A 23,999-nucleotide genomic window follows, 5' to 3' on the forward strand; every position below is an offset into this window, starting at 1 on the left:
AGATAACAGGATTTTAAGAATATGTATTTACATTTTCTGGGAAAACTCAGGTGCTTCATCATTGACATTTGAAACATGGATCCTAACAGTTGCTGTCCCAGTCTTTGGCTCTTCTCCTTTATCTACAGCCATGATTACGAATTCATAGAGATGGTTAGGTCGCTCATAGTCTAACTGCGTTGCTGGAAAAATAGTTCCATGAGAAGTAATACTGAAGTCTTGACTCAAAGTGTAATACAGTATTTCGGCATTCTCTTTTGAATCGCAGTCAGTGGCCGTCACTATGAAAAGAGAAGAGAAAGACATTGTGTAGATCAAAGTCTGTGAATTGGAATGCTAAGTACTTTAACAAGAGAATTAGTGTGTAGTATAAAACCATAATAGCATTTCCCTTGGCATGCAGTGCTTGAAATCATTTAGAAAAATGTGCTATCTTCTGGGCTTTCTATTGAGCTAACCCTTACTTGAAAATAAGTTGCTTAAAAAAAAAAAAAACTAAGAAAAAAGTTAAGTCCCTGATTGAATTCAGCCACTAGATCTCGCCTTTGTCTGCTGGATTTAAAGAGCCCTGTACTACCAAGAATACATTCCCACAGAGATGCATATTCTCTTGTCCAGCTGATCTATAGTGCTGGCTTGGACACTTGGACAGATCACACCCTGTGTGGTTAAAGACGAAACATCTAAATTTATTCAACTGATGCAAGTTAAATCAATGTGTTTGTCAGATCCCACCCACAACCTACAAAAACCTATGCTAAAAGCACAGTTACTGGCAGAGTAACTGAAGACTACCATAAGTACAGAATAAATCACTAAATAGAATGGTAGGAGGTTAAAAAATGCTGTTTACTAGGCAACAGCAATTTTCTTGTACTTTAATTTCCTTTTTCTCCCTGAAGATTTATGAAAAGTTTATGTAAGGGCTAAAGACTAATATAAGGCCCTTTTACAACCGTTTAGTTGACATACATTTCTTTTATTGCCAGGACCTGCTTATTTCTTTACAAACATTTTCACTATAGGATTTTTGCAGTTTACCTAATCATAATTTAGACAGCATAATCATTTAAAGCTTAAGTTATTGGTTATATTGGGAAGAAGCAAGGTCTTTTTCTTAAGCACCCAAACAAAACTTCACATATAACAGTTAAACCATGCAAGAGGCTTTTAGCACAAAAGAGCAGTATTTCCTATGGCAATCCCATGTAGGTCTCTTACAGACAGGCAGAGAAGCTGAGCTGGTGTGTCTGTAATTTCTCATCCAACATCACTCTCTTCCTTCAAAACAAAGGAATGTTGCAAGATTGCTATTATAAGCCAGCTGCTGCACTACCAACCACAACTGAAGTCCTGTTACTTCAAAATCCTACAAAGACGACTTGTTTCCTCCATCTCCCATCCCCCAAATTTGTTTGGGCTGTGGCAGGAGTTCATAATCATGACCTAATTCTACAAGGTGCCATTTGCCTTCAGAGAGTTGCGCTTATCCATGCTGGGGCAGGTAATTTTACCTTCCAAACTGAATTCTAATCAGTGGGAGGAAAAAAAATTCTGATACTGAATGTAACGAATAGTTTTAGAAGTACTAACCTTGTAGAAGTGCAGTTGTCATAGTAACTGTTTCAGGAACATCAACTTTGCTGTAAATTGACCGATGAAATTCAGGGGCACAATCATTCACGTCTGTGATTACAACCAAAACCTGAATGAAAAAGAGAGGAATGTTAAATAGCAAAGTGAATCAAGGCAACGACTTCATTGCTCTTCAAATATCAGATGGAAGGACATACCAAAAACATCCTTGAGGTCTTCAGAAGCTATAGCTCATAAGACCATTAAAATACTAGATTCCAAAGTACTAGGAATGGCCAAGTCTCAGTCCCCTACAGCAACATTTTCCACTCACTCTTCATTTCCATTGATTATTTCCTATTATTAATTTAAAGAAGAATGGACAGTCTGCTTTCCAAGCATCCTTTTTCTATTACCTCATCTTCCAACACTTCTGTGATTTGTAACACTAAAAATTCTACTGCCAAGCATATTGCATTTTAGCAGTATAAATCTCCAAGACCAAGTCCTGAATTCATTTACAGCAGTGTAAATCAGACATAAATGGAACTGATTATTGCAAAACAAGTAAGAAAAATTATCCTGCTTCTAATATCTTTAAAATTGTTTTCTTACTCCTATGTCAAATATGAGTCCACAGTTGTATTGCTAACAATGTGAACAGTAGTACAGAGAAGAGACAATAGAAACAATCAGTCTCTGGTGTGCTACAGCCACTGTTGGTTACACTGACACACTGTCTCTCTGTGTCCTCCCACTCATTCCTAATAATTCTGCCTCTGATTCCCTTTATAGTGTCCATGTTATTTCCTGCAGCAGGAACAAACTGTCATATTGCATGCATTTCCTAGCTCAGTGAATCTTTGAACTCAAACAACTGTAATAACTATAATTAGAAATATTTTTGGTGTCAAACAGCTTTCCAAAACACCATGAACCATCATCTTCTAATATCTCTGAGTTTTTGTTAATTTCTCTCTTTACAAGTTCACTTCGTGTTCTTGATACAGAACACTTTCTGTTTTGCCTCTGTTTTAAATTGGAACAATCTCAAATATACATCATAGTTTATGAAGGTTTAGAGTAAAACAAGACCTCGTGTGGTGTGGTGCATCTGTTTCCATAGCTTCCCAGATAAGGCCTAGGATCTATGATGCAACAGCATCCTGATTCCTCAGAAACAGCCTTTTCAGCATCAGCAAGAGTGAACCCTAAGAGTACCTGAATCAGTCCCCAAATCTACCCATAGACAGAAAGACTTTTAAAAGGGGCAGACAGCATGAGCTGGGGAAATGAGAGCCCTAGTGAATCAGTACAGAAACCTGGAAAGGCTAAAGGAAAACTGAAATACAGGGTGTTTCAAAAAGATGGACCCAATTTCAAAGCAGTATATTTCACAATGGCAACACGTTAATTTCACAAAAATTTACAAACAATTTAATGAGTTATCTAGAAACTCTGTGCCCTGCCCTTTCAAGTGGTAAGAGTTTCGTTCATGGGCGCTTCGTGGTTGCAGAGATATTGTGATTTCAAATCAAGTCCATCTTTTTGAAACACCCCATATATACAGAATGTCAGAAGTGAACACCTACCTCAGCTGCACTACTGAAGTGTCCCTCATTTTCCTCTGCTCTGACCAAAAGAAGATACTGGTGTTGGTCACTCTCATAATCCACATCCCGAGTTAAACTGATACCTCCTGTTGCCCCATCAATACTAAACAGACCACTAGGATTAGTTAGCAAACTGTAGCTCAGGGTTTTGTTTTGATATGATACAGCAGTGACTGTAAGAAAGCTGCATTAAAAAATAAAGAGAAAAAGAGGATTCTTAAGCAAGTAATATAACATACTGAAAGATATGACAAAAACTATACATAACAGAAATGATGGTGCAATCCTGTAGGTCTGATCAGAGCAATACTCACTGAAGTCAACACCAAATTCAAACATTTTGTTATACTGTAGTTCTATCACCTTGAGGTTAAACAGATATAGATAGGATTCTTGGAAACAGAAAACAGTAAGGATTAAAAACACAGGAACAGACAATTTCTTAAGCCTAAACATAACTGAACCCAAAATGGCAGGTACTTGTTTGGTATTGTAGCGTCTCACAGTTCTTACATTTCTTTTGTGCCCATGCTATTTAAGTTTACTGCAGTTTTAAAGAACAACCTCGTTGTCTGCTGTTAACAGTTGCTATATTTTTACCTTAACACACCTTTGTTATTTAAACACTGTAATACTGAATTCTGTAGTCTGAACAGTACAATACAAGACTACAGATAATATAATAACACAGGAAGATGTTAGGACAAAAGTATTCTCGATTCAACTGGAAGAGGAAATGTTTTCCATAAGAACAACACAGTTTGGGACAGACAGAACCCAGTATTAAGGCGGACCTATGTTACTAACATTTTCTGTGATATTTAGATCCACATGGTTAGACAAAGGATGGAAAAATAAAATGACAAGTTTTGTGGCATCTTCAGTTTAGCTCAGTTTGTCACCGTGACTGATGAAGACAGTTATTTTTTCTGATTTTCACTTGATGGAGAAGGCTCTTCTCCAAATTTAACTCATAAAATGACTGTATTCTTTTGCACCAGGAGATCCTTCTTCATGATGTAACAGTTCTAATTTGTATTCTGCATTTTGTTTGAAAATTAAAACACAATAAACACCTGCTAATATTTTCCATATCATTTAAAAAAAAAAGCAAGAAACTGTAATGATTCAATACCACTTTTCTGTATAAAAGGATGACTAAAAAAATACACCAATCAAACTGCATCTTGATTGCTTCTATATCTAAATCGCTACTCATATTATGTATTTATCATTCACAAACAATACTGATGTTTTGTGAAGATGAAACAGAAGTTAAGCTAGGAAAACAAGCTCACAGCATTATTTTTAACTGTTACTTACGATTTTCCTTGTGGCATACTTTCAGGAACATAAGCAAAGTATGATATGTTTGTAAACTGTGGTGGTCGAAATCCAGCAATTATAGAAACAGAGGCTGGGGGCCCTCTGCTTCCAAGTTTATCTGCTGCCAGCACAGTCAGCAAATACTCCTTGTCCCTCACCAATGGCAAACCTGTCGTTTTAATCAAGCCAGTGTCCTTCTCAACTTCAAATCTGTCTTCACCACCTAAAAAGAACAGATCCACAAATTGTTGTCAGCAAAGAACATTTTTACTTGATTAAAATCAAGAGGAGAACACAGTATAAATTCCTGAGTTAGTCTGGGCCCAGAATCACCATGCACACAAAAACTTGATTAGAACTTAGAAATCAGCAACTACATTAATTCATTCTAAGTTGCATTATACTTTTCTAAACAATTATCACTCTTCTCTATCCTCCAATACGTTGCTGTTGTTTGACCGTAAATATTCCTTACGAGAAAATACCCTGCTAGAGTCCTGGCCAAGAAGAACAAACTTACCTTTGGAGAGGTATTGCTACTCCCCTTCTGCTCAGACAGTTTTGAACTATTACTGAAGTTCCTTTTAAGACCCCCATGAAGAAAATCATTAGTGAGTCTGCACTAACTTTGCAAAGCTAAGCCACAACCCAGACACTTAAAAAACTGTTAGAAATGAACCAGAAACATGACTCCCACAAGGGAGAAGGAACATTAACCCTCTCCACCCAACCACCTGTGCTCCATGTACTGCTCTACCTCAGGACCAGGCGGCCCCATTGCCACCCCCTTGCCAAAGCCCTGAGGAGCATCGACTGCTCCAGCCCCCCATTCCCTGCGGGAACCCAACTCTGCACAGAGAACGTACTTCAAATCTAGCAAATCTTGCCTGCGCCCTCAATGAAAGTTGCTTTTTCTCACACAGAAAGCTGAAGGTTTATGAACCTTTTGCAGGGAAGATTTTTCACTAATAGAAGTGAGGATAAAAGAGAAAAAATTCACAATAGTGAAGCTAAATATGCAGGAAATGAGAGGGTTAAAATTTACCATCCAAGAGAAAATATTCTACAGCTCCACCGATCCCTTCATCTGCATCCACAGCAAGCAGCTTGTACACTTCAGTACCGCCCGCAGCTTCAGGGGAAACCACAGCCAAGAACGGGAAGGGCTCCATGGCCCATTCGGGGACGCTGTCATTCACGTCTGTCACAGTAAGTGACAAGTGCACCAGGTACCAATCCTTTCCTGATGGCCACAGAAAAACAAAGAAATACTGAGGCAGCTACTCGATGGCACTCAGAGAAACAGAAACATGTATCAATTCCTGAGTTAGTATTGTCTGCAATATTGTTGGCATGTAATCCAGAAAAACTTGGCTTTTAAGGCTCTTCTGCAATCAACAGCATCCAGACACAATGCGGGGAAAAAATAACCCGCACAAGTACCACTGAACTGCAAGATCAGGGACACGCATGTTACATTCTATTAACATCTCTTTTTAGGAAAGATCATGTATTCTTAAATTTTTAAAATTTAAATACGTGTTTTCTGAATTTTTTTTTGCTGAAGAAAAAAAGAGGTATAAATAAATATTTTGTCTCTACAATGATTACAGCAACTCTGAATTTTGAAAATTAAATAACTGTTGCCAAAAAATCCTAATCGACCTACGCTAACTAGTGAGTTTCCTGGTTAGCAAGTTCAGTGAAATCCTAATATGGTTTTCACTTCTATTAAAGATTAAATGCTGTTAAAAACAAGCAAACAAAACTCCAAAAACAAATCACCACAGAATGGAACTATTCAATTCTCCAAAAATCCACTGTACAAGTTCCTTAAAAATGGAGGAAAAAGTATTTGTTATACCTTTGTCATTATTTAATCAATAAGTGAAGACAGTAGTGCTCCTAAACAAGTAATAAATATCAGGCAGGTGTTGCTGAAAAGGTGGCAGAAAGGAAGAATATCAGACTAAAGGAACTGCTCTGAAATCTCCAGGAATGGAATTACGCATTCCTGTTAAAGGAGAAAAGAGTAGGAAAACATCCTCGGTGAAGAAAGTTTTTGAACGCGAGACCAAAGGGTAGGATTAAAATCTTCACGTTACAGAGAAAGCAAAGTGATACAGAAGACAGAAAGTCATTTTCTCCTTAACAAATTGATACACATTTTCAACTGCAAAAACGCTTCCTTCAGTCACACACGGCTAGCTCAGACTTCGAAGAAACTCAGCTGGGGTAACGTAAGACTGTCACAAAGTGTGTACTTTTTTTTGTGGCTGATAATATTTACCAGTAACATCAGGGATGTATAAATATAACTTAGGCCTTTTGGCTGGCCTGGCTCCAAGCAGACCAGCACTGAACTTATGAGAAGTTTTGCTTCAGAAGCCAAGGTGAGTGTTGCTGCAGCCCACGGTCAGTGCCTGTGGCTCCAAACAAGGGGGCACGCACAGCCAGCCCCACTCTGAGCGCCCCACAGATGCACTGACATGGTCCTGAGCCCCACTAACAAACCTGGGGAAGCAAAAGGGAATGTGGTCCAGGTAAAAACAGCTGTCTACATTTACAACATCATTTATCCGCAAGTTTAATAACAGATGTAAAGTCAGAATTTTTAAAGCTGATGGTGTTATTACTTGATTTCAGTGTGTTTTTTTTATTTATACATACATGAAAACATATCTACACATGCATGTATTTATTTCCAAAATAGCCTTACAGGAACTGAAACAACACACAAAGAGTAACACCTAAAATTAGCAGTTTTAATTTAAATCTAATTAATAATACAAAGAACCTAGTATTTAAGACTCTAAAGTGTTGCCTAAACGTCTAATCTTGTAAACAGTGTTATCTTGCTAAGGAGAATATTCTCCCAGGAGGATGGGCCACTTCAGCTCACCACCAGTACTCCCTCTCCACGTCCTTAATTGCAGTGTTATAGCCCCTTCCAAAAAACATCCAGGCTCTCATCAAAACACGTTACTTTTGTCTGATGTTTGCATTTACTAATGTTATCCCCTCTCTCCCACAGCAGTACTAATATATCTTTCACATCAGTCTCTTGCAAGCTTCAGCTTTTCATAATTACGCACCTCTGTCTGACGGCGAGTGGCATATTTAGTACATCGTATCATAATCTGCAATCTATAAACAACCAGTAAGTGGATTGTCGTAAAGAAAACTCCTTGGTGCTGTGATTAACAAAGCCAAATGTAAGTTTCTTAGTTTAGATTCCTGAGACTTAATCCATCATGACCTTTGAGTACTTTCTGTTCTTATCCAGAAAATTCTCTTAATAGAAAAATCAGCATTCACCCAAGATAACCACAGAAGTTCTTTTTAGTTAAGCTTGTAAAACTGTACGAATTCATCTGAATTTCAGAACAGTAACTGTGAGTACATCACTCTTTTTTCTTTCTCTAAAGAGAAACAGAAAGTGAATTGACAGTAAACTTGTTAAATCCAAATGAATTGTTTTGTAATTATATCCTGTACTCAGAACGCAATGGTCCAGAGAATATATTAGCTTAAGACAGCACGTATGCAAAAAATAGTGACTACAGCAAAACTAAACTTCTAATTTATCAAACAGTAAATCACAGAAGAGGTTTCCTGAAAAATAACCCTAAACATGCCTTATACCATCACAGAACATGGATACACGCAACAAACTTTTTTATATTTTCACGGAAAAAGTCTCAGTTTCCATGTATACCCAAGTCTTACAAGGTCTTGACTCTAACTGAGACAAATGGTGCGTGTTGTGTATTGCACTGCTGCAGCCAGCAGTGTTGGCGTGAGGATGCTCAGATCAGCTTTCTCTAGCCAAATGTTCTTTATAACATACCATGGAAGGCTAAAGTTTCCAATGATAAACTCGAACTGCCTCATTACAAAAAGAGACTGATGTTGAGGTGAGTGTACTGCAGCCCACAGTTATCACACTGTCCTCGTAGTCACCCAGCTATTATTTCCTTCAACATTTAGACAACCTGTGAAATCAGCTGCATGCTTTCTTCTCTATATAGCACAAAAGAAGCCAGGAGGAGCATCAAACAAAAGTCCAAAAATCATGGAGTAAAAAGCAGCAGCATGGACATTATTTCCCACTGCCATACTAAACAGAACCAGATGTGTTTCATGTCAGAATGTGTGTTCCAGAAGTCCCAGAGCAGCCAGTCCAAGACACCTGAAGAAACTGCAGAGGAGGGAACTTGATAGACACTGATCTGAGTCTGAGGTTGAAATACACCACGGCAACACACGACGGGGTAACTTCTAAATGAGAAGTGGCAAATGAGATTATTGTCTGCTTGAATGATCCAAGATTTTAATTAAAAGGTTGCCCCAAAATAGTAAGTGCAAAAGGGAGATTTGCCTTTTGTGTGAGAATTGCCTGTCTCTTCCCAAAAGAATGGGTCTTGTAGAAGCTGTGTCCCAAGTTTGTAAACACCCACTATCAGCTTAGTTTGCCTGGGAATACTGCAGGCTTAAAATAGCAAGCACTAAATCAGAAGCTGAGTTAAGAACCTTTGAAAATCCACCTCTATAATAGCAAGATCTATTGAGGATTTGAATGCCACCTTGGCAACCCTGCCAGGAGTAAAAGGTTACTGATCTTTGTCTCTCTGGGGTCTGGAAACCAATATCCTAATCAACCCACAGAGTCCTTCTGTTTCAAGTTCTAAAGTTCTTAACATGCATGTATTCCTCTATCAAAAAACAAGTCACAATAGAAGAATAACTGATTTTTATTGAATGAGTAGTAATCAGCCTGGGTATAAATTCCACTCCTGTCACTTACTGATTGTCAGTTCACTGCTGGCACTTAGTTCATAATTATAACTGAGAAATATCTCTTGTAAAGAAACTGTGTAAAACTGCATCTGGACCAAGATTAACCCTCACATGCTCTACTGAACTTTATTAATCAAAAACTAAAAGGACTTGGGCATGTTCCTCCAGGTACTTCTGTTTTAATAGTTAAGAGACCTTAATGTCATTTGACATCTTGGCAAGATCAAAGCTTTCAGCAATATTTGGTTACCTCTGAAACATCTGAATAGTCTTAAGAAATCTGTTAGGCTAGTCAGCAGGAACCGCATGCACATAATCAAAGAGACAGGCCTAAGTGCCTCTCTTGACCAGTATACCTTTCTACCGCATATGACCTCACAGATCTTGTTGGTATATTATCTTCTTCCATCAACCACAGGCAATCTGATTCATAAGCAAAAACACTAAATAAATCATCATGATTTCACTTTCAGATAGAGGTAGTCTGGAGGAAAATGACTGCAAGTCAGTTTTCACTTGACTGCGTGCCATATATCAAAGCAAAAACTATAACAGAAACACCGAACAGGACTGTATTTCTCTGCACAGAGACCTATAAATGTGACCTGACAACTTGTAGAAACAACATCAGGGTGCCCAATGAAGCGTGATGGGACAAGGACTTGCCAGAGGACAATGAGTGTGATGAAGAGACTGACATGGACAATAATGTTTAGTATGTGTATGTCTAGCAGGACAACGCATTAAGAATTTCAAGGTATATGTTTGTAAATGTGATTTTTTAAAGAATAACTTCACATTCTAATGAGCACAGTAAATATTTAGAAGTTTTTCATTTGTCATAATTATCATGACATAAACATTACAAAATGCACTCTCTTATGTTTTGCAACTGACATAGCTGCTCGCCTACAGAATAGTTGTGTTTTCCTAAAGAATGGAGCTTAAACTAAACCTATAATTTTTATAAGGTATGTAAAATTCATTTCTATATATATAATATATTAAAATTCTCCTATTTATGAAAATCTTTTGTACTTCTAGATAGTGGAAGGAAATTTTAGAAAGATCCATCTCCTGGTAGTTCGGGTGTCTCAGCACCTCCTTCCATCAAAACACCCCCCATATGTATCTTGCCAATATATTATACATGTACATCAGCATATTAACACTAGTAGTACACTATTATGTATCTGCATTTGTATATTATGATTAATAATAGTTTATTAGGAGTATATAGATAGTACCTGTGCAGTAATATTGCTACATTATGGGAGAAATAATATATTAGAATTCCACTCAAATCTTAGCAGAAACAGCTTAAAACTGGTAATCCTCTGTGGATTTGGGTTAAGACCTACAAACACACACTTTAATTATCTGTCCTAAATACCAGGCCCCAACAAGTGGAGATACCTGCAACTACACTCCACAGTGTAAGTCCACCTACTACGGAGATCCTAAGTCAGGTACCTGACACAGGCTTAATTATCCCTAAAAGAATTTTCAAACTGTTTTGTAATACACTACCAATCAAAATCTCCTCAATATTAAACACTAGATGCTTGACTTTCAAGCCAGACACGCTGTAGATACCCTACACAATGACATCCATTCAACCAAATCCTACTAAGACAATAGTTCTGTTAATTACACTGTTAGAACATGTGCAGATTTTGCATTTGACAGATTTTCCTCCCCAGCTTCAGCTTTCTCACAGATACTGGGTAACAAGAGATAAAACTCAAGATGGCTCTTGCTGCACATAAACATGACAGTAACATAACACTAGAACATCATATATTAAAAATCAGTATTTTTAAAAGTCATACAGAAAATAATACCTCATATTCAGAAGGGTGAAATAATATTTTCATTTTATCAGAAAGTATTTTTTCCTCTTTTCTTATTTCTCTTCATTATGGAAACTCGTGAAAACAGGTTCTATGAACAGATTGCTTTTCCCACATATTTGCAAACACCACTTTTTTGCCCTTTAGCAATATTAGAACTAAGCCCTCTCTACAGCTCTCTTTCAATTTATATAAAAAAATTAAAACTGAAATTATAAACTCTAGTCTAGAGCTTTTTCCTACTTTAGCTGCTTAATTCCCTATTAGAGTCAATTCGAGTATCATCAAAAATCCTTCTTAGGGCAGCTCATCCTGAAGTCTGCTTTTCCTCTGATATTGCCTCCAGTTGGAATTGCTTCCTTTTAACATATTATTACTGACAAAAGCTGCAGCACTGAAATTCATTCCCTATCACCAAAACCTTCATAATCCACTGCTGAAACCTCGTCACAGGTATCTGTCTATAATTGCTTATTTTTCATGCCTATCTATGGTTGAAAACTCATAAGCAGAAGCTACTTTGAATTCTGACTGCATTAGGTAACATAACACTGGCTGGCCCAAGTTCTGTTCACAGGAAATACGTGCTATGCCATGACTCACAATTTTTATCCTTTGTAAAGTAAAACATTAAGTGGTTTGCTGGGAAGTTTAACCATAGCAAAAATGCTCTTTAAAAACAGTAATAAGTAACTACATTAAAAAGGTGTCACAACTTCGCAAAATAATTAGTAATTTTTCACATCAAATTGAAGACATACGAGGGACAATATTTAGAAGGAACTGAAAGGCCTCAAAATCATGAACCTCTAGTGGAGTCTAACGTTTGTCAAAACTGAAGAACATACTGAAAATTACAAGTAACCCAATATATTGATTGAACAATGGTTCCTTTCTTCTTTAGGTTCTCCACTAGTTCTTTATAGCTCTACCGAATCTGGGTTTGTCTGAAAAAACTCTTGTGCGGTGTTTTTTATAAATGAGGGTTTCAAAGTAAAGTACCATGAACTAGCTCCTCCAACCTGACACCAAAGTCGGTTTACAAAGATTCACTGGATTGCACACAGATATTGCAAACCAATAAATCCCATCATTTCATACAGCAACTCAAAAAATATTCCCCACCTACCTGTATTGTTACACCAAGGGTGGCAGGAAGGAGGAGACGGCTTCAGTATTTATTCAGTTAACAACTTGTTAATGTTATGCTGGTCAAACGAAGCCTTGAAAGCCATGCATGCTGAAATAGCTCGACTGCAATTTCAAATCCTGTAGGTTTAGTTGCCTCTAAACCCATTTCTTTTCACCATGTCAAATTATAAAAGATGCTGTCAATCTGTGAAATCCAACATATCCTCAGACTTCTGATTTCATTAGAATTATATGACTGTCTTTTCTCTCAAAAATCCAATGGATACTTCTATAAGACAAGACCTGAAAATAAAATCCTCGGTTTTGTTAACAATGTAGGCTTCTCCGCATCAGTAGAATTGATAAAACTGACAACGCCAGACATTCAGATTTTAAAAATCTGACAATATAGAATATGTACTTGACTGAACATGTCTCTACAATTGTGGACAAATATTTTACATTCCTTGAATGTACTCAGGGAAGAGGTATGATATTATTATGATTAAACAATAATGGCTGAGAAGCTAGGTTGCTCCTGGCATTTTTAGGTCATTTCAATTTATCTGTAAAAGGAGATTATGAGAGTGTCAAAAGTTTTGCAGGCCTTTGGGTCAATGTTGCTATCACATTCTGGTTTGCATCTGCAAGGAAATTAAGTATTCAAGTTAGTTTGGGTTTGGTTTGGTTTTTTTGGTTGGTTGGTTGGTTTTTTTGGTTTTTGGTTGTTTTTTTTTAAGTTGCTCCAGCTTCTAAGACTTTTACCTTAAATAGACAAATGTTTTCAAAAAAATCAGGGGATTGTTATTTGTTTGGGTTACTACAAGTAAAATATTGTGGGTTTGGTTGAGAGGACATTGTTGTTTTGAGAAGACTTTGCAAATATAATACCGAACTCCTTGAATACCTCACTCTAGAATATGTCTTCATGTAGAATATCTACTGACCTAAGGTTTGGGAAGGTACATTTCCAGAAAAACGTGTCCTAAGTCTCTAGTTGCAATCAGGAGAAATCTCAGTTCCCATTTTCAGACCACAACATGAGATAAAAGCTACCGGTTATTGTGGCCAGTCCTACTGTATACCCTTCAAAAAATAGGACAATTATGCATGAGCATTACTGTCATTTCTGAAAAATTAATTAAGTATATGATGGGCTACTTTTAAGTACAGTAGTTTGCTCATTAATTAAACATAAACCTTCTAAAGAGATAACTTTGATGGGCTCAAGCTGTGGACAGCCCCCATTCTCTCCTAATGTGCCTGATATTTTTGCAGACAGAATGATGACAGTCTGTCATATCTCGGTTCCTCACCCTCATCTGGCTTTTAACATGGACGTTAAAGCAAACCAGAAAACAAAAGTACAAAAGCAAAGAAAGCATCAGATGAGCTAAACGATTGTGTCAGAGTGGATCTTAATATATATTACCAATTAAAAGAGAGTAAAGTGATAACCATGTTATCAGAGACTTCTCAGTGTTGTATCCATCCGCAGAGTGTGGCAGATAGAAAAACCAAGCATGCCCAGGTGTGAAAGAACAACTGCAATTTAATAATTGCAATGGACATCCTTAAATAACAGAACATGTGTCTTAATAAATTATTATTGATTGCCAAAAAGTATTACCATAAGGAGAGAACTTAGCTAAAGAAATAGTAGCTACCATCCCGCTGTAAGATGGGAAGTAAGCTTTCTTTTGACTCAACAGCATTGAAACCGTTGCCATTTAACAAAACACACCTGCTGGATAATAGACGATGATTTCACTTTCAGCCCAGCTTCATGTGTAACTGTTAACACAGCTGTAATTCATAAACAAGGTAATAAGAATTGCAAAAGGCAAAACATCACCCAGAAGCTACTTAATTCTTAAGGATGATCCACACAGAATCAATACAGCTAGTAAGGGACTAAGGCCTCAGATGAAATTAAAACATCTCATCCTTGGCTTCCAAGCATGAAAGCTTTCAAGGTTTAAAATACACGTATCACTAAAACTGGTATCTCCACTCTGTATGTGGATTTTAAAAAGACAAATATACTTAAAATAAAAGTGACTGGTGTTAAATATTTGAAAGGCATGTTAAACATTACCCTTAGTAAATCCTCTGATAAGAAAAAATGAATGACAGGATTACAAAACTAATGCCCATGGATGAAGTAAAGTCAAAGGAGCTTGAGACAACAGAGGATTAGAGAGACAGATCTTTCATGCTCTTCCCCAAGCATTAATGGAATAATTGCTCCTTCTCAAATTAAATGCTAGCTTTATGATAAAATATTAAAGTGTATGACAGTGGAAGAAATTTTACCTTCTGTTCACCAAGTAAAAACTTAAAATAGTATTATGGGTCTGTAAAGACTAAATAAATTGTGTCCCAATGAAATAAATGGGATAAAAATCTGGCAGAAAACATGAGGATAATCGTAACTTCTTTCCAGGCAAGGTTAACTGAAGAAGATAGCCCAGAGCTGAGTGACCAGTGGGGTCACTAGAGGAATTTGCTCATCAAGGATCATGTGCTAAAAAAGCCCTGATGAAGGATTATGTGCCAAAAAGCCCTGAAATTTTGGAATTCTGTTTAGCATCTCATTACTCAAGCTAATGTATGAGTTTTTCCTGGTGTTTCTCTTTGGTTTGGGGTTCTGTGGTTTTGCTGGGTTTGTTTGATTGTTGTTTGGTTTGGTTGTTTTTTCTTTTGGCCAGCACACTTGTAAATTACAAAAAAAGTAAATATTGTTGGGCCAAATTTCAATTTCAAATTAGTGGGTTTGGCTCTGCAGTGTGAGGTGAAATGAGAGTCAAGGGTGACAGCAAGACTGGCAGGGACCTCACTGTCCCTGAGCAGCAAGAGCAGGTCCTGAGAGATGAACCTGGTTCGTCCCACAGTCGGGTGGTCACCCGGCAGATTCACGGTGACGAGGAGGCCAAGTCCGCAAGGCAGAGTCAGGGGCAGCAGGACACAGGGCCAGGTACAGCCCAGCCTGGGGGCTTGGGACAGGGTCTAAGCTTAAGTGCAGCTCCCAAGTGACGGGGCAGAGGCCACAGCCAAGGCTGGTGACAACTGTCTGCATCGAGTCAGAACATAGGCAGCCAAACCCAGGGAGCTGCCAGACCCGTTACTGCACTCCAGGACCTGACAATCACGTTGGACAGGTCAGCACTAATCTGAAATGAAACATTCTATAGGTCCATGAAGTCTATCTGGTTTGATTGACCTGTGAGTTTTTCTCTATTTCTTAAAACTGGGTTGTTTAAAAATCTTTCTAAGAATTCATGTGAGGAACTCACCTAAACTTGAACCACGAAACAAGTACCTCCTCTCTTGTCCGGTCCCTGGGATTATCACTCCTCCACAAGCACAGCAGAGCCCACACCATTAAAAGGCTCTTTGCACTGGGGGTCCTTATTTTCCTGCGGCTGCTTTCCAGTAATTACTGTTTCCAGAAAATATATAAATTAGGTTAAAACTAAGGCTACAAACTATCAAATGGCCACAAAAAGATACACAGTGAATAAACAGAACTAGTAATTAACTATTTCCTCTACAGATAGCAGTTAATTTTACTGTAGCACTAAAATGCACTAAATATTTATTATTTCTAGAACACCAAACAAATTATGGATTTTCTTACTACTATTTTGAGAATGCTTCATCAGAAAAAAGAAGGTTTTCTTCCTAGAGATATACTAGGCCCACTTTAAGCATTCTTTACCATTTTATATAATGAAGTGCATATTACAAATGACTAATAATAAAGGACACTGAAAAGATAAAGGACAAAGATGGTAGACTTCATATAAAGCATCTAAAAATCTGTCTTGTCTTTGACATCATTGCCTGGGTTAAAGAAGAAACTAATGCCAGAATTAATTACTGGTTAGTTTTCAGTTCTCGTCTACAAGGCAGCAAGAATTAGAGGGGTAGAAAATAAAAAATATATCAAAGTAATTAATACAACTTTACCCCACTTGAACATACAGCAGCATCTGATACCGTAAGTGTTAATACCAGAAAACCATAGCTGCTGGAATATTAATGGTTATTTACAATGTAAATTAAGCCAGCACAAATATTAAAAGCAAAACAAACTGGAGAAAGAACCTGAACTTACACTTTTTCTCACAGCAAAATTCAGTGTAACTAGCTCCATGCTTTAATCCATTTTGAGAGCTCACTTCTGTGAATAGTGGTCTTTTCCTGGAGCTTTTGCAATCTCCTGTATCTTCTTTATTTCAGATGAATAAAAACATCTAGTTCTAGACATCTTTTTCCCTCTCCAAACCCATTCTTTTGGTTATCTTTTCTCACATCACTGAAGTTTGGATTGTGAGCAAGGAAATACACATTACGTTCTAAATGTGTTTCAAATACCTATGTATTTTAACTCTGATAAAATGAGAATGTAAGCTTTCTGCAACTTAAAAGAGCTTTAAACGTGTCAAGTCACTACTAGCCTTTAGCTGATGAAAAAGCTAGTATTAATACCGGTGTACTTTTTAATTTAAGCTCCTTTAAACAAAGCAACTTAAAATCATATAAAGTATGCCATTTATACTGTCCAAAATTAATTGCCATCTACTTAGTCTCTGAAAGTCAGAATCTAGTACTAGAATAAGTAAAAGTCATGGGGGTTTTTTGTTTTGTTCTGTTTTAACTGGGTTAGTAAACATTGCTTTGGAAAAGAAATCTCTGGCATGACAGAGTGACGAGCTTTGTTCCAGGCAACTCGGATTTCTATATTCAGGCTACATAAGAGTAAAAACCATCACAAAGGTGAGACTGGCAGTAACTGGGGGCAAGGTTAGCTACCGCTTTCCTAGCAACATCTTCCTGATCCTGACAGAGGGAGCTGTGACACCAACAAAGGGCCAAAACTTGAGCTCCATGACAGAGTGGGTGAACATCCCAGCAACATGCTCTGATTGACTCGAGAGATTTTGTCACTGCCTCCCAGTAATGACATTCCTTTTGGCACCTAGCCTTGCTCAAGATTGAGTAGTGGAGACAGGACACAGAAAGCATTTGTTTTTTGGAAATTGGTCTATCAGCCTCTGGGTTAGCAGCCAAAGCTCAAGCCGGAACACAGTGCAAAGCCAATACAAGTGACTGACATCAACACGCTCCAGCGACAGGCATGACAAAAACCCAACGAGAACCAGAGAAGCATGTGAGAGTTGTTCCTCAGGACCGGAGCGAAATGAGTTCGCAGGAGGATGTCTCCATGTCACTGAAACTGCCAGCACTAATTAGGATCCCTGCAGGCATCCTCGGGGATTTAACAGACACCAAGGAATAAACTGCCGCACTCCCACGGGCTGCCCCTCAGTCAGAAAACAGAAGAGATGAGGGACAGGAGTAGCGTGGGAAGTTTTCATGCCTCCCGCGGGTGCTGCTCTGTGGCCAACTGAAGCTCCTCTGAGCAACTGCGCTGCTCAGAAGTTAACAGTTTTCACAAACGCTGTAAGTCACATAACGTAAAACCCTTTCTAAGATGAAATCAAACCAACCAACTCACTCCCGCTGATACAATTTTCTCCAGAATGCCCACATTCTAGACAATCTTCAGAACATTGTTACCATCACAAGTAAGATGAAAATAATGACAGACATGGTGAATGTACACAGATATCCACCATTCGGTGAATTAAAAAAATGCTTATACTAAGCTGTATTTTAATAGGTGCAAAATATTAGACAAGATGACAATTAAAAAAATAATTTTTAAAAGTAATAGATGTAATCAGCCAGAGATAAACAAAATGAGCTATTCTGTTAAACTTGCATAAGACCCTCTGAATTATGACAATTTAAATTGTAAACATGCCACTTTAATGGTGCACATTGGAATCCTCAGATTCTTAAAATAAGAGCAAGCACATAAAGGCACCAATCTTGCAAAAACTCACACCATTCTTGTGAGTCACATAAGTTTAATAACGACTCAGATCTCAGAGACTGCAGTCGCATGTTTCAGGTGGAGCACTTACAGGATCAGAGCTATGGTAAGTGTTTCATCAGGAAGTAATTGTGTGTATGAAGTGTGGTGTATCTAACATGCTTTGTCTCAATGTGTATATAAGTAACACTCTTTGGTTATGCTGCACAATTTCCATTCCATTAATGAGTAAGACTTTTAACAGATTAAACAGTTCAATTTTGATAACCACCTTACAGCTGCAGGCATTTTACACAGCTATACAGCTTATATTCGCGAAACTATGGAATACTTCTTGTCACCTCCAGTGTTTTAACAATTTACAGATTTAAAAGACCAAAACTACATTCCACAGTGTGACAGCACGTGACACCTGATGCAAACCGTCGTTCCGTGCTTCTTGTCACTTGGGGACTTTTTACTCCTCAGAGGACAAACCACCCTCCAACTTACTAACGGGACACGACCACTACTCCGTGCGGGACACAACTTTTTGCGCAGCCGCAGCCGCGGGGGGAGCGCAGGAGGCCGCGGGCAGCCCAGTCCCCACGCCCGCACCTACCTCTGCGCTCCTGGACGCGCACGACGAGCTCCCAGGTGGGCGCCGCCTCCCTGTCCAGAGCCGCGGTCAGCGTCACCTCTCCGGTCTCCCGCTCCACGCGCACCGGCGACTCCTCGACGGGCGGCGACACCAGCTCGAACCAGGCGGAGGCGAAGCGCGCCGGGGACAGCTCAGCCAGGCGGCTGCCCGGGCGGGCGTCCTCGGGCACGGATAGCGCCAGGGGCGCGGCGGGCGGCAGGGCGGCCCGGCGGCGGCGGCGGGCGGCGGGGCGGGGCGGCGGCAGCCGCTTGGGCTGCGGCAGCACCTCCAGATCCAGGGGGTCGCTGAGCAGCGCGGGCCGCCCGCGGTCCCGCGCATAGAGGCGCAGCGGGATGGGCGCACGCAGGTGCAGCAGGGAGCGCACCAGCACCACGCGCCCGCTGCGCGGCACCACGAAGAAGTGCGCGCTGCGCGGGAGGGCGAAGTAGCGCAGCTCCGCGTTGGCGCCCGCGTCCGCGTCCTCGGCGCGCGCCTGCCACACCTGGGACTTGAGCGCCAGCGTCTCCTCCACGCGGAGCTGCGTGACGCCGGCGCGCGGCCCCCCCACGAAGCGCGGCGCGTTGTCGTTGTCGTCCAGCACGCGGACGGTGAGCGCGGCCAGCTCGGCGGGCGCGGCGCCGCGGGGCCGGCAGCGCTTGCAGCACAAGCCCAGGCGGAGCGAGTAGAGCGCCCGCGCCTCGCGGTCCAGCGGGCGGCGGGTGCGCAGCCAGACGCGGGCGGTGCGGGCGTGCAGCGACGCCTGGAAGTGCGCCTGGCCCTCGCCCAGCAGCTGCAGGTGCCAGCGGCGCCCCTGCACCTTGGCGCACCAGGGCTCGCGCCCCAGCCGCGTCAGGGGGATGCTGAGCCCGCGCACACGCGTGCCCGCCGGGCGGTTCTCCGCGACGTGGCCGCCGAACGAGGGTCTCCTCCGCGGGGCGGCGCGGGCGGCGGCCAGAGCGCAGCACAGCAGCAGGCAGCCGACGACGCGCCGAGCTCCGCGGGAGCCCATGCCGGCTACGAGCGGCGCGGCTGCCGGCCGGGCTGCGCTGCTCCCCGCAGCGGCGCGGAGAGTGGGCGGGCGGGGAGGGGCCGGGGCTGCGGGGCAGGGCCGGGCCGGGCGGGGGTCGGGGCAGTGCCCGCCTCTCCCCGGCCTCCTGTCGCGGGCAGCCTGCGCGCCTCCCAAGTCCACACGGAGTAAACTGTCCCCTGCATCTGGTGTAGGATGTCCCTACGGGTTAGCTGCCCGCTAGCCCAAATGGTCCTTCTTTGCTTTCCCTCCTCAAGCCCCCGCCCGCCCCAGGAGCCGAGCTCTTGGTCCACTCACCCCAGTCAGCAGCGCAGTGATGTCCTGCCGCCTGTCACACGGGTCCAACAGGCTCTCCCAGCGCTCAGGTGTCTGCTGAAAACAGTTTCTTGTTGATTTCTAGATAGCTACGTATTATAAAATCCCGGGTTTGCTCCCAGCTTGTACTTCAGCAATGTCACTGGCCTGAAGTTAAACCTTTAGTCACAAAGAATCAGCTCCATAATGCCTCCTGATCTGTAAAGGTAAAACAAACTTTTTGGGGTAAATGCAGCTTAACTAGAGAATGCTTCTGGCAATAAACAGAAAGAACTAGAATCCAACATTTATTTAACTGTGTTGGATTTTTGGCGTGAGTAAAAATAAAAAAATAATAAAACTTAATTTCCCCATTAAAGTTAACTGACTACATAAAACAGGTATGCTCCAGGAAAAGTTACTATATTAAGCAGTTCCTCTCCAAAACAGAATTGTGCTTTCAAGAATAAAGTCAAACACAATATAAAACAGGCATTAGCTATATCTGTGTAGTACATACACCACTTATTTAATCTTAAGAACCATTCTGAGATTAAAGAAAAGCAAAAAAAAAAAAGTAAAAGATACTGTGTAATACAGCAACTTCAGACTGACAAATCACTTTGGAGTCCAGGGCGGGTTTAACTCTTCTGTTCACCCACAGAATGGAATAGGCACAAGAACTTTCAAAAATAAAACATCCATCCCTAATGTGCACTGAAGTACAGAGAGGGTAAAAAGGCTGAGGAAAAGCCATCTGAGATAGAACGATGCTACTGACAGCGCTCTGGTGGCCCATCAGAAAAGCAGAACCACTTACCTGAAACAAAAGAAATTAATCTAGAGTACTAACAGGAATTACTTCTCCTGTGCCTCAAATGTGCCTGTGATTTCACACACAGCATTGAGCACAAATGACCGGCTGGTTACTGAGGTTCACCTGTGTGATCAGGTGATGGCAAGGCCAAGATAAAATCATAATTTATGTCAAAAATGAGTAATTCACATCTGAAAATTCCTGAATTGTTGTCTTCATAACTTACTGATTTACAATATTAATGTAAACTTTTACAGAAACATAATTCTGAGTATTTGATGCAGAATTTGCTTTTTACAAATTAGATTTCCTTTAAAATATGAACAGGAAACATTATGAGGAAAATCTTGCCTTAACCTTATGGAACTGCACTGTAAGTATTGAGGCAGGAGAGAAGAATGATGCTAATAATTCTTCCTGTTTTACATACACCTTGTAGCTGAGGGGCAGGATGGCTTAGGGGAAAGTGGCACAATTTACTTTGCCTTTGATCAAAAGGCAAATATGCCTGAAGCGGTGAGTGCTCTTGACTACCGCACACTCACCAGCTGCCTTTCACGGGGGAGAAAGGAGCTGGGAGTCCCCTAAAAGCTTTTGCTATGACTAACTATAAATACATATCAATAACAGAACTAATACTCCCTTCCGGAGCCAGGGGATCGATATGTCCCTGGTACACCTGAACGACACTAGTCTCAAGCACCGGGCTGAACTTTCAAGAAGGGTCCTGCCCCTGCACATCGGGACAACAGCAGCTCAGCTCTTCCTACACTATTTACTTCCCAATCAGGACCCCAGTGCCATCACATGCAGCTCTGCAGGGTCCAGCCCAAAGCGACAAGCCAGTCCCTCTGCTATTTTGCACGGTTTGTTCATTGTCACTTTTTGTAACAACATTTGTAGCTTCATTTTCTCAAATGCAAGTACAAGTGATAATCCTTTTCTGCATAATTTTGCAAACTAAACCTAAATTATTCAGAAGTACAGCTGCTGTTGTCTAATTCTTGCTAGCTGTTTATGCGGCTTTCTCACTACACTTCACAAGTTGTTCTTGGGATCTAGCAGTCGAACGAGTGCAGGAAGCACCTTCTGTCATGCTAAGAGCAGAATCCTTCCTCTAAAACTGAAAAACTGATGACATTTTCAATATCTTTCAGCATTTTATAACACTTTCCAGTTTATTTCAGCTAGCTGGCAGACCCTCTCTGCTGTTAAGCATACCGTGCTACATACAAGTTCAAGAAGGTTAGAATAAATGTTTTAATTACAATAATCTACATAAATGGATGTATTTATGCAGTCTCCTACACAACTTATAATCAGATTAAATGAGCTCTATACATACAAGAAATCTGAGTTGTGTTGAAATCAAACAATACAGTAATGATAAATTCTCACTGAATAACATGCTAATGGCATATTCTGTTTTCCCTGACTGGTGCCTTACTACTTAACAAATTAATTACATCATTACTAGTCACAATAAACAGCTTGAAATTCTTTACAGAAAAGCTTTTCTTAAAAATCCTAAGTTTTCATATAACAGTTTTTCTATTAATCAGATTTTTTACTTTAGTGACTGACACAGAAAGTCATTTAACTTTTTTAAAATAATGACTTTTGTAAATGGCTTCATACTACTCTCTAAACATCCATTTTCCCCAAAACTGTGCTTCATCCCTAACTGCCTTAATAAAATGTCTATGTAAGAAACAGACTGCTGGTTTTGCACTCAATACATAGAACACAATGAATGCATATGCCTGACACTAAATCTTTGTAAACCTTGCTTAGAGCATTCTTCAATTATTTGTAAATATGCAGTAAACAGAAAGAATCAATTCATTCTTGCTTATATTTCCTATTTGTAAGCATAATTCTCCAAAACTTCAATAGCTTTTGTTTTGGTCATCACATATTTCTGGGTTTCAGAATCCCAGACTCTTTTCACCTCAGCAGAACACAATTTACATTGTCAGAATTTGCAGATTTGGCGAAGAAAACATCCAATTCAGTTCTGCCCAGGTTCCAGCACAAGCCAGGCGGGTTTCTGATGAGCTTCTCAGCGTCCTGCCTGCAGGATGAAACCTGGTCTTCCAGGTTTGGCAGTTCTGGGAAGCACATCGGGTGCACTGCAGCCACATGGCTTGGGATGCTAAGGCCTCCAGGGTGTGGAGCAGAAAGCTGCTACAAAACCAGAGAGCTCACATCTGCCAAGGCCAGGAGCTCTGGAAGGCGCAGATGGACTGACCTAGATCCGATGTAACACTCCTTCCCAGAGATTTTCAAGATTTGAGAGGGGTTTGCTCCCAAGTGGTACAAACCAAATTTTTAAATATCACACATCGGTACATTTAACAAAAAAAAGTACTTACAACAGGTTTACATAGAATATGTTCATTTAAATAACCATGAACAGCTTGACAGCACCAAACACTGGTGTCTGTGCTCATTTAAGGTGTCTTACACTGTACATCAGAATCAGAATGTGTGTCAGTCAGATCAACAATTATGATAAAAAATATTCTGGTTTAGTGAGTAATGAAGAATAATGTGCTACCTACAAAAAGCAGAAACTACCTTTAACATTTTAAAGTAATTAGTTCATCTTTGTCTTTGAAAATCAAAGAATCTCTTGAGTGATATAAACCTAAACTAATATTTTAATTTGGTTGACTTCCACTTCAAGCTCTTACGTGTTAAAAATACTCAAGCACATTATCGCTGGCAATTTAGAGACCAAAGCTTATGGCTGTAATCAAAGCATACAGAAAATCTACACAAGTGAATACAGAGAAAAGATTCCTGTTTCTACAGCCCAAGGAATCAGTAAGGACTGATGCCTTCATGAAGCATTAATCATCTTCCTTCCTCTTACAGGAAGGTGTGGTGAGACAAGCTGAAAGCTGCCAGTCTACCTCAGTTAATTCTATTGCAAATAATTCTAGGTAAAAGATTGCTCAGGCAGCAGATCACCTACTCTCCTTATAATACAGTTTTAATATTCAATTTTGTCCTACTTCCACAACCCTTTCCTGG

General features: G+C 40.2%; 1 protein-coding gene across 1 annotated transcript in view; it reads right to left on the bottom strand.

Annotated features, from left to right (window-relative positions):
• Nucleotides 1-23,999, bottom strand: part of LOC102098568 (neural-cadherin) — a 66,850-nt gene that overhangs the window by 37,594 nt on the left and 5,257 nt on the right. The window contains exons 3-8 of the mRNA XM_065028367.1: nucleotides 18,805-20,362; nucleotides 5,560-5,757; nucleotides 4,512-4,737; nucleotides 3,168-3,372; nucleotides 1,594-1,705; nucleotides 32-281 (exon numbers count right to left, since the gene is read on the bottom strand). Coding sequence (XP_064884439.1) covers nucleotides 32-281; nucleotides 1,594-1,705; nucleotides 3,168-3,372; nucleotides 4,512-4,737; nucleotides 5,560-5,757; nucleotides 18,805-19,831 — 2,018 coding nt within the window. The 5' untranslated portion in view covers nucleotides 19,832-20,362. The remainder of the gene's footprint in view (nucleotides 1-31; nucleotides 282-1,593; nucleotides 1,706-3,167; nucleotides 3,373-4,511; nucleotides 4,738-5,559; nucleotides 5,758-18,804; nucleotides 20,363-23,999) is intronic.

The sequence above is a fragment of the Columba livia genome, chromosome 13 (assembly GCF_036013475.1).
Source record: "Columba livia isolate bColLiv1 breed racing homer chromosome 13, bColLiv1.pat.W.v2, whole genome shotgun sequence".
Lineage (NCBI taxonomy): Eukaryota > Metazoa > Chordata > Aves > Columbiformes > Columbidae > Columba > Columba livia.